At 36.1% G+C, this 11,490-nt stretch overlaps 1 protein-coding gene across 1 annotated transcript in view; it reads right to left on the bottom strand.

Moving 5' to 3' along the window:
• Positions 1-620: 620 nt before the first annotated feature.
• The window catches only part of IQUB (IQ motif and ubiquitin domain containing), a 72,327-nt gene continuing 61,457 nt past the window's right edge, over positions 621-11,490 (bottom strand). Inside the window, exon 12 of the mRNA XM_044678293.1 lies at positions 621-857. Within this exon, the coding sequence (XP_044534228.1) occupies positions 621-857 (237 nt within the window). The remainder of the gene's footprint in view (positions 858-11,490) is intronic.

Below are 11,490 nucleotides of genomic sequence, written 5' to 3'. Positions count from 1 at the left end.
ACTCACGAGTACCAGCATCCAAAACCAAAATCCATTATATTTTATACAAATAAGCCAAATCTTTTCATTCTTCCTCTAAAACCCCTAATGATTTAAATATATCTGGAAAAAATCAGAATAAAACCTTGATTTGGTATACAAGTCACATGCACTGTGGTAGAGTAAACAGCGGGTCAGTCCTGGTGCCAGGAAGATCTCGCTTCAAATCCTCTTGAAGATATATTTAATAGCTTTGTCACTGATAACAAGTTAAAGTCGGAGTCTGTTTCCACATATGTAAAACAAAGATAATCATGCCAGGATCACATTCAAATGTGATCATTTATAATGTATAAAAAGCACTTTGAAAAAAATTTTAAAGCATTATATAAATATCAGTTTTCAAATAATGAGACAAACACATTTTTTTTACTTAAAAATATTGCATATGGTTACAAAAGTGTTCTCTTATTTTAGCCGAGAGGCCAGTATTAAAATATTTGATGTCCTGGTGTTTTATCTCCATAAAACTTACTACACTCCCAAAAACAAGTAATTAAGAAATTCCACAAAAAGGCACTAATCTTCCTCAACTCGTGTGACTGAGTTAGCAACAGAGCAAAACACTGATCTGGAAAGCATTACATGTTTGTATTAGGAACTATGGGTGGGAGCATTACAGACATCTGTGTTTCATATTGGATTTCTTTTGGATGTAGCTCATCTTCGTATTCATCATCTTCTTCTTCCACTACCTGTTCCTTCTTTATTCGATGTTCCTGATGTAAAAATGCAGCCATCATTGGAATCTCAGAAAAATAGTTCCTAGCCAGAATGTGCTTGTGTTTGATCCTGTGAATAAACACTGGTTCATATCCCTGTAAGAGAAGAAAACCCACATTCTGTTAAATGTCACAGATGCAATTCACTTTGTAAAAGCAGCAGCAGTGAACATCGAGGTAGTGAGAAGTTGCTTTGCAAATTCATTTTTGCCTTCTCCAAGAAGAAGTCACTTCCTTATACTGCAGGATCTGTTTCTACATGAATAACCCTTTAAAACTGCATTTCTTTTTTGTATCTTATTACCTTACTTATTTAATTGCCCCATCAGTGCTCTAGGCAAACCTGACTTTACAGACTTCTGCTTTGAGCTCTAGAGCATTGTTGTCAAACAAATGAAGGAAAAGAGGAAGAAACTAAATCATATATAATCCCTGTGAGGTGGGCCCCCTATTGAGTTGAAAAACCACATAATGACATCATCTATGTTTCGTTGTATTTTTATTTATCTTGATAAATATTTACCAATTATATTTTAATCTGGTTCTGTGTTAGACTCCTCTACTCTAGAGGATATCAATTGGTGTTGAGTGGCTAGAGATAAGCAACTAATTAATCTGCAAAGAGGGAATTTCATACTGGGTGAATTTGTCTAGTTGTTTGGCTATGTAAAGAAGGGACAAGAATAAGAGTAACAATAGAAAAGTGGACAAGAAGTCAGGAGACTCAAATCCCAGTCTCCCTTTTTCCATAAGTTATGTGATCTTGAATAAGGAAGTTTCAGGAACTTAATTTCATCTTTTGTAAATGGATGATCTCTGAAGGCTCTTTCCAGCTCCAAAATTCCATGAATTAAAAGAAAAGTCTCTCAGACTTGTATTACCTTCAAGTCCAGTCTTTTTCAACTTCTTGTCCTGACTTTCCATATTATTTCTACATTGTGTTTAATTCTGACTTTGCTACAGCTCTCAAAAAATATCTCATTTTCATCTTTAGAAATTCATCCACTGTCACCATGGTTTCTATTTAAATTCTATTTTCTGACCTGCTCTGAATAAATAGTGATGATAAGGATGTGTTTACCTCTCCATGCTCTTTTCTTGAGAATTTTTTGCCAATCAGTCAGTAAACATTTACTAAGAACCTACTATGTGCTAGGCACAGGGCTAGACATTAGGGATAGAAATACTTTAAAAAGACAGTCCCTGCCCTCAATGAGCTTACAATCTAATTGGGAGGGGGGAAGACACATAAAAAGTTGAAAATTAGGAGAGGAAAGTGCCCAGATGTAGAAGTATGGTGGAGAAGTCAGAGAAATCCCATAGTTATACAATCAGGAGAGAAATGAAGAGAGGGACAGAACTCTCTCCTTAAATAGAGATTTTAGAATTCATGACTCCACCCTCCAATTAGACGGGTAGAGGGTAGTGATAAGGAGGAGTACCAAGGATGATGAAAGCTTTCAGGATAAAGAAAGATAGGCAGACAGACAGAGAAACAGACTGACAGAGACAGACAGACAGACAGACAGACAGACAGACAGATAAACAGTCATAAGGCAAGGTAAGAAAAAATAACAAAAATATTCCTGTAAAAAATAACTGAGAAATATGTCGCTTTAAAGTTTGCAGAGTACATTCCATCTATTATCTCATTTAAGCTTTTCAGTAACCTGTGAGATAGGTGCTATAGGTATTATTAAGCCCACTTAGTTGATGAATAAACTAAGGAAAGAGAAATTAAATAGCTTACCTAGCTTGTAAGAAGCAATTTAACCTAAGTCTTCCTGATACTATCTATTTTATATATATATATATATATATATATATATATATATTAACCTACAACTATTTAAGTGCCTATTATGTTACTTGCACTGTGCTAAGACACTAGGCATATAAAACAATAAATTAAACAATCTCTACTTATAGGAAGTTTAAATTCTAACTGGGAAAGACAACAAGGCTCATATAATCAGATATGAAAAAAATATGCTATCTTTCAGTTTCAGATTTTTAAATTGTTGTTTTTTTCTATTTGTTTTAATTGCATTTGTCTTGATCTGTTCTTTCTCTATTTTACTGATTTAACCACTTAGAGGTATATTTTCCTCTAATTATTGCTTCTGCTGTATCCTATTGGTTTGGGTATGTTATCTCATTATTATCACTCTCTCAAATAAAATTATTTATTGTTTCTACGACTTGTTCTTTGAACCACTTAAACTTTAAGATTAAATTATTTAGACCCCAATATTGCACAAGAACTAGAGTATAATCTCAAATGACAGAAGGATATCTGTTTGAATCCAAGGAAACCATACAACATCAAAGTAATAACTTTATATTTCCATGGATCCTAATTACACACAATTATTGCATTATGGTTTGAGAAGAATGCATTTCCATTTCTTCTTTTCTGCATTTAACTATGAGGATTAGAGTCCTAACATATGGTCAATTTTTGTAAAGGTGTCATAGATAGCTGAGAAAAAGGTATACTCCTTTCTATACTCATTCAATTCTCTCCAGCTATCTATCATATTTAATATATCTAAGTTTCTATTCATCTCAACTTTTTCTTATTTATTTTTATTATACCTATCTAGTTCTGAGAAAGGAAAATTGAAACTATTATTGTTACATGGAGTGAAGAGAATCAGAGCAGCAATTTATATACTATAACATCAATATTATAAAAAAACAATTTGAAATAATAATAATAGATAGAACTTAGATGGTGCTTTAATGTCAGCAAAGCACTTAGAAAATATCTCATTTTATCCTCATACTAGCCCCTTAATAAGTAGGGGCTACTTATGATAAAGAAACGGAGGCAAATAGAGATAAAGTGACTTGCCCAGGATCACAGAATTAGCAAGTGTCTAAGGCCAGATCTGAACTCAAATCTTCCTATCTGGCCATCATTCCATCCTCTGCATCAATTTTATAAAATGATGAAGAATGAAATGAGCTCAATTGGGAAAACAATTTCCATGAACACAACACTATAAACAACTTTGGAAACTGTAAGAACAATAGATTTTGTATATAGCCAATGACCCTCCTGGATCAATACCTTGTTGTGGCAGAGGAGCTCATGTAGCTCAGTAAAACTATGAGCTATGATGTGAAGAGTTATTCAAGAACCCTACTAGAGAATTCTGACAAAAAGGTGATCCTCTGGAGAAGGCAAAGGCAAATGACTCAAGTATCTTTGCCAGGATAACTCCAAGGAAAGCATTAAAAGGCCAAAGGATATGACACCAGAAGATGAACCCATCAGCTCAGAATGTGTACAGCACCTTCCTGGGGGAAAGTGGAAGACAATAGTAAGTAGCTCCAGTACTAATGAAGTGGCTGGGCCAAAGTTGAAAGGAAGATTGGCTGTGGGTGTTTCTGTTGACAAAAGGAGAGTCCAGTGGTATTAAGATCAATATTGCACAAGAACCTGGAATCTATGAACCATAAGATCTATAAACCAAAAGCTCTATGAGCCAAGGTAAGCTAGATATGGTTAAACAGGAGATAGAAGAAAAAACAGCAACATCTTGGGCATCATTGAACTTAAAATCGATGGGAATGTTTAAATTTAATTCAGGTGATCTTTACATTTACTACTGTGCACAAAAATCCCATAGAGGAAATGGAGTAGCCCTCATAGTCAATAAAATGATAAGAAACATAGTACTAGAGTATAATCTCAAATGACAGAAGGGTATCTGTTTGAATCCAAGGAAACCATACAACATCAAAGTAATACAAGTATATGCTCCAACCACCAATACTGAGTTTCTATGAAGACCTACAACATCTTCTAGAAATAAAAACCAAAAAAGATCTCATATTCATCAGAGAAAATTGGAATGGAATATAATATAATTGGAATATAAGCAAGCTTTGTCATGGAGTATAAAATGAAGCAGGGCAGAGATTAATAATGTTTTGTCAAGATAACACTCTGAGTAATGGACTTCTGTACCAGCAGAAAGCAATGACCCAGGACAGCTCTGAGGGATTTATGGTAAAGAACGCTGCCCACATTCAGAGGAAGGACTGCAGGAGAGGAAACATAGAAGAAAAACAAATGCTTGAACGAATGGGTCGGGGTGGACATGATTGGGGATGTAGACTCGAAACTACCACACCAATGCAACTATCAACAATTTGGAAATAGGTCTTGATCAATGACACATGTTAAAACCAGTGGAAATGTGCATCGGCCATGGGTGGGGGGAGTGCGGGGGGTGAAGGGGAAAGTAGGAGCATGAATCATGTAACCATGTTAAAAATGAATATTAATAAATGTTTAAAAATTTTAAAAAAAGATAACTCTCTGATCATAGTAAATACTCTCTTTTTTCCTTTTTTTCTTTATATTTTATGTGAAAATTTATATATATTTTAATGACGTGTAAATACATTTTTAACTTGTGCCTTTAATTGAGTCCCAAAGTCTCCCTCTCCTTCTTTCCCCTCTTCCATCATTGAAAAGACAAGCAATTAGATGTAGATACACATGTAGTTGTGCTAAACACATTACTATATTAGCCATGCTGCAAAAGAAAACACAGACAAAAAAAAAGAAAAAAAAAGGTTTTTTTCTTTTAAGTATGCTTCAATCTGCATTCATTATCCTTCATTTCAGTTCCTTCTCAGAAGTTGGATAACATTTTTCATCATGAGCCCTTCAGAACCTGTCTTGGGTCATTTTTGCTGAGAAGAGTTAAGTCATTCACAGTTCTTCATACAATATTGCTGTTTCAATGCTCTGGTTCTGCTCACTTTATTTTGCATCAGTTCATGTAAGTCTTTCTGGTTTTTCTAAAGTATCTTGCCCTTCATTCCTTATAGCACAACAAGATTCCATCATATTCATAAAACACATATATTTAGCTCTTCCCCATTTCATTAGTGTCCCCTCAATTTCCTATTCTTTGCCACCACAAAAAGAGCTAGTAAAAGTATTTTATACAAATTGGTTCTTTTCTTTTTTCTTTGATCTCTTTGAGATATAGACCTAATAGTGGTATTGTTTAATCAATGAGCATGCACAGTTTTATAGCCCTTTGGGCATAGTTCCAAATCAATCTCCATAATGGTTGGATCAGTTCATAATTCCATCAACAACACATTCATTAGTCTCCCAATTTTCCAGCATCTCCACCATTTGTCATATTCCTTTTTGGTCATGTTACTCAACCTAATAGGTATGAGGTAGTGCTTCACAGTTATTTTAAATGTGCATTTCTCTCATCAATAGTGATTTCAAGCATTTTTTCATGTGACTATAAATAGCTTTGATTTCTTATGAAAACTGCCTGTTCATTTCTTTTGACCATTTCACAATTGGGTAATGACTCCTATTCTCATAGATTTTACTCATTTCTCTATATATTTGAGAAATGAAGCCTTTATCAAAGAAACTTCTTGTAAAAAAAATTTTTTTTTCAGGAAAATTTTTTTCATGGCCCCAAAAGGCAACTCCACACGTGAACATCACCAGATAGTCAATATCAAACTCAGATTGATTATATACTTTGCTTTCTGTTTTCCTGAGTATGTTTTTTGTTTTTTTATAAACTCTTACTGTCTACTTTATAATTGATACTGATTATTGTTTCTATGGCAGAAGAATGGTAAGAAATAGGGGAAACCATTGGACATAGGTATAGGTATGAACTAAATAATATTCCTTATAAATATGAAATGAATAGATTTAAGGGGGTTTTATCTGGTAGAGTTTCTGGAGAACTACAGACAAAAGTTTACAATATTATACAGGAGGCAGCAACAAAAAGCATTCCACATAAGAAAAAGAACAAGAAAACAAAATGGATATCTGATGTGGCTTTACAAATAGCTGAAGAAAGAAGGAAAACAAAAGGGAAATATATGCCCAACTTAATGCAGAATTCCAGAGAATAACAAGCAGAGATAAGAAGGTTTTCTTAAATGAGCAATGCAAAACAGAAGGGATAGAATACAGAAGACAAGATATGCAAAAATGGGCATGAAAGAGGCAAAAATGGTTGACTTAATAAAAGTAAAATTGATTAAAAAGAGGTGGCAGGAATACATTTAGAATGATACTAGCAATGGTGTGGTTGCTGATGTAGACCCAGAAAACCCAGAGAATGAAGTCAAATAGACCATAGGACACATTGCTAACAATAAGGCTAAGAGAGGGACAGAGATCCAGCTGAGCTGTTTAAAATACTAAAAGATGATGCTGTTAAAGAACTGCATTTAATGTCAGCAAATTTGGAAAATTTAACAGTGGCCACTAGACTAGAAAAGATCAGTTTATATCCCAATCCTAAAGAAAGACAATGCCAAAGATTATTTAAATGACTAAACAATTGTGCTCCTTTTGCACACCAGCAGGGTTATGCTTAAGATTCTGCAAACTAGGCTTCATTAATATATAAACCAAGAATTAGCAAAAGAGCAAATCATTCAAATATTTTAAAAAATCAATATAGACTATTAATTGGGAAAACAAAATCTAAAGTTAAAATTCAAATATTCTTAGGCACATCATGAGCAGACAGAACTAATTGCAAAAGACCTTGATGTTGGGAAAGATTGAGGACAAAAGGAAAAGATGATGGTACAGGATGAAATGAATAGATAGTGTCACAGAATGAACACAAGCTTGGATGGATTTTGGGAGTTAGTGGAGTAGAGAAGGGCCCAGGTAAAAATAAAATAAAATAAAATAAAATAACTTAATAAAAGAAAGCTTGGAGTGGTACTGATAGAATGACATATGAACTTTCAGATGCCATCACTTTATTTTTTTTCTTAATTGTTTTCCTTTGTTATAAGAGAGTTCTTATGGATTAGGAGTAATCCGAAAGTATTTATAACATAAAAACAAAATACATCAATAAAACTTTTAAAATAAGTAAATAGAGAATCAAGTTAGAGAATTTAATCTTAAAAACACCTAAGTAGAATTCAAAGTATATCAATTAGATAACCAACATATACTGGTTGCCTGTAACTTCACAATAGTAAAGAAATATATCCACTAGACAATATTAAAAAGAAATGGAGGGGCAGCTGGGTGGCTCAGTGGATTAAGAGTCAGGCCTAGACACAGGAGGTCCTAGGTTCAAATCAGGCCTCAGACACTTCCCAGCTGTGTGACCCTGGGCAAGTCACTTGACCCCCGTTGCCCACCCTTACCACTCTTCCACCTAGGAGCCAATACACAGAAGTTAAGGATTCAAAACAAAAACAAACAAACAAAAAAAGAAAAGAAAAAGAAATGGATCTAGAGGCAGCTTAGGTGGCTCAGTGTGTAGAGAGCCAGGCCTGGAGTTGGGAGGACATAAGTTCAAATCTGGCCTCAGACACTTCCTAGATGTGTTTCCTTGGGCAAGTCACTTCACCCTAACCAACTAGCCCTTACCACCATTCTGCCTTGGAATGGCTATTTCATATCATGTCTAAGACAGAAGATAAGAGTTTTGAGGGGGAAAAAAAAAAAAGAAGAAATGGGTCTGATTAAATGGCTTCTCTATAGAGGTACAGTTAAAGGTGAGAAGCCCAACACTTCCTACAGTGGTATTTTTTCCAAACACAAAGGCAAATATATATGTTAATGGAATACATATCAGAGAGAAAAGAGTATTTAACTTTTTCTGGGGAAAATGATGAAGTGGTACCTCTGTCTGCTAGAAGGCATTGAACATTCCATGAAAATGACCAAAGTTGAGATGGGCTTTAAGCAGGCAGATTCACTTCTTTGGGAGACAAACTAAGTTGGGTATGAAGACAGGAATATCAATGAACTGGAACTTCAATTTTCTATCTCCCCTACTCTTACCCTCACCTTCTACCAACCATATTATCTGCTATAGAGAATCTTCCTCTTTTTCTATGTAAAAAAAAAGTTTTTAAAGCAGAAGTCTTTCTGTAGGTATGTTTCTATCTCCTTATCATGATTATAGGCCCTTATTCAAGATTAGTTTAGTCTCTAAATAAGGACATGATTATTTTTCCTAAATTTTGAGTGGGCAAACACACCCTATAAATTAAGAGAAGGCTGGAAATGCTTAAACCTGCAACTCAAAGATAAACTGAGAAGACTTTTTCTTGTTCCTTGCCTGAATGTAAATGCTTATATCACACTAGCCCAAAACCATAATTATAGAAAATATTTGGAGTCAGTCTGGTTTGGAACTTTAGCTTTACTTCCAGAAATCCAATCATATTGGCATCCTGAAATTAGAAATGCATACAAATAGAACATTTAATTTGATACTGCAGTAATGAGATGAAATACACCAAGGGAGCTGTGTAGATTAATTGAAGAAGCCCAGGAATCTCAGCTCTGAGAATAAGGTCACTCTAGCCCACTGTCCTAAATGAGATGATGCTTGATAGTCTTGGCTACATTTCTGGTGATTAAATGTTTATGCAGCAATCTGCTTTATAAAATAGAACATTTAATACTACTATAATCCTCCTTTCATTCCCTAGGAAGAATATAGAAGCACAGGGTGGTAGAGAATGCCATGGACAGAGAACTGCAACGTTTTCTGGGAGACGTGGCTTAGAGCACCATCACTTTTTAGCTGGGTGTCTTGGGGCATTTTCACTGGACGTCGCCTACACTTCACTCCACCTCTGTCCCCCTCGGGTGCTAAGGATCAGTGAGGTGATCAATAGGAGAATACTTCTAATTCCAAAAAGATAGGGATAAGACCAGGATCTACCCTCCTTTCTACCAAGGCAATCAAGAACTTCTCTGAAACTCAGTCAACTGTTGCCTGCAGAGAGGAGGAGGCCATGCAGTGACATATGTGCCAGAACCAGAGCTTCCTGGCTTTGAGACCAGCTTTCTGTCCTCTGGGCCTCAATATCTCACTGAATCACGGAATGTCAGTGCTAAACAGCCTTAGAGATCCCCTAATGCTCAGCCCCTCCATCACTTTATAGAGGAGAACTCTGAGGCGCCAAAGGCGAGGGGGTGATGTTCAGTGTCCCCCAGCGAGTTAACACAGGGACAGGATTGGCCTTTTCCCACTGCATCCTCCTGCCCCTTAATATTCTAATGAAAATACGGTTCAAATTCAATTTAACAAAAACATATTAGCTACATCAGCATCCCTAACCCTACAAACATGCAGCAGGTTGAATAAGAAAAACTCTACAAAATAAGGACCATCTTACAAGTATTTTCTTTATTTTCCCTCAGGTGACTTCTTTCACAGAATTATCAGCAGCTGAGACTGAATCAGTGGTGGGCAAAGAAATGCACCTCAGTTGCTGACACGCCAAACTGCCTTGTGTACAAATGCACAGACCCTCTCCGCTATGCTCTCATCTACATCCCTACTTTGGGGAAAGAGCTCCCTCTGAAATCAGCAGGGACTCCTCAAATCTCTTCATCAACATGGTCTACCATTTCATCCCCAACTTCAAATTTGGAAACAATAAATGATATTTCACTTTTGTAATACTTCCATCCTCCAACAGTAGCAGAAAGCAAAAGAATGTTGCCCTGGACCTCCGTGAGTATACTAAATCCCTACGCCAACAGCGACTGCCAGTTAAAGAACAGGGTGCCTTTGTCATAGAACAAAACGTACAATGTTCTCCATTTTCAGGTATTCCCTTAATAACTAAACCTCAGGAAAATAGGTGCAGGGGTTCATATTTATAAACCTTTTCATTTATAACGTTCCCATTCTTTTTTTTTTTTAAACCCTTGTACTTCGGTGTATTGTCTCATAGGTGGAAGATTGGTAAAGGTGGGCAATGGGGGTCAAGTGACTTGCCCAGGGTCACACAGCTGGGAAGTGGCTGAGGCCGGGTTTGAACCTAGGACCTCCCGTCTCTAGGCCTGGCTCTCACTCCACTGAGCTACCCAGCCGCCCAACGTTCCCATTCTTAATACTCTGAGAACCATCAGAGGATGGTTAGTATTTCTATTTCAAGTAATTCTGGGATATTTTCATTTCATTTTCTTTAGTGTTGCTCTGTAAATTTTGGTATAACATCTGAATCTCAGGAGCACTTTTAAAAGAGATTGCCCCTAAGAATAAGAGGGTAATTTATTGCAGGGCACTGATCTTATCCTAGGTTTCCATCAACCACCGACCAGCATCACCATTTAAAGAATCTTCAAATATAGTTGTTTTAACAAACCCTGGGTAAGTAATGACAGAGAGAACGTCAGCCACTGCCAGGCTTGAGTCTTCCTTTGAAATGCTGTCCTAAAGAGGTCATTTAGACATGGAGAAAATTGCATTTGCTACTACAAAAAGCTAAATGAGTCATGAAGAGATATATGAAGCAGATTCAGAAAATATTTTTATATAGCCAAAACATCTCTCTGTATAAGAGTTCCTTATACCTCCCAGGCTTATTATTCTTTGTTTCCCTTCCCACACTCTCTTGGCCAGCCATACTGATCTCCTTTTTCCTTCCATGGGATGTTCCATCCCGTCTCTCCTACACTTTTATCTGGAAGCATCTTGCTTCCTCACTTCTTCCTCTTAAAATGCATAGTTTCCTTCGAAGTTTAGTATAAATCTTGCCCCCTAGAAGAAGATCTGATCTAACTTTCCAGATCTAGCTGCTAGAACCTCCCCAATCAAAGTCACCTGGTGTTTATTTTGTCTATACTTATACAGGAAAATTTCATCTCCCCTGAAAGAATGTCAATCCTTGGGGGCATCGACTGTTCCATTTTTACCTTCATACACCCATTGCC

This window comes from Gracilinanus agilis, chromosome 5, assembly GCF_016433145.1.
Source record: "Gracilinanus agilis isolate LMUSP501 chromosome 5, AgileGrace, whole genome shotgun sequence".
NCBI lineage: Eukaryota > Metazoa > Chordata > Mammalia > Didelphimorphia > Didelphidae > Gracilinanus > Gracilinanus agilis.
Note: the sequence above shows the minus strand (reverse complement) of the source record. Positions and strands in the feature narration are given on the sequence as shown.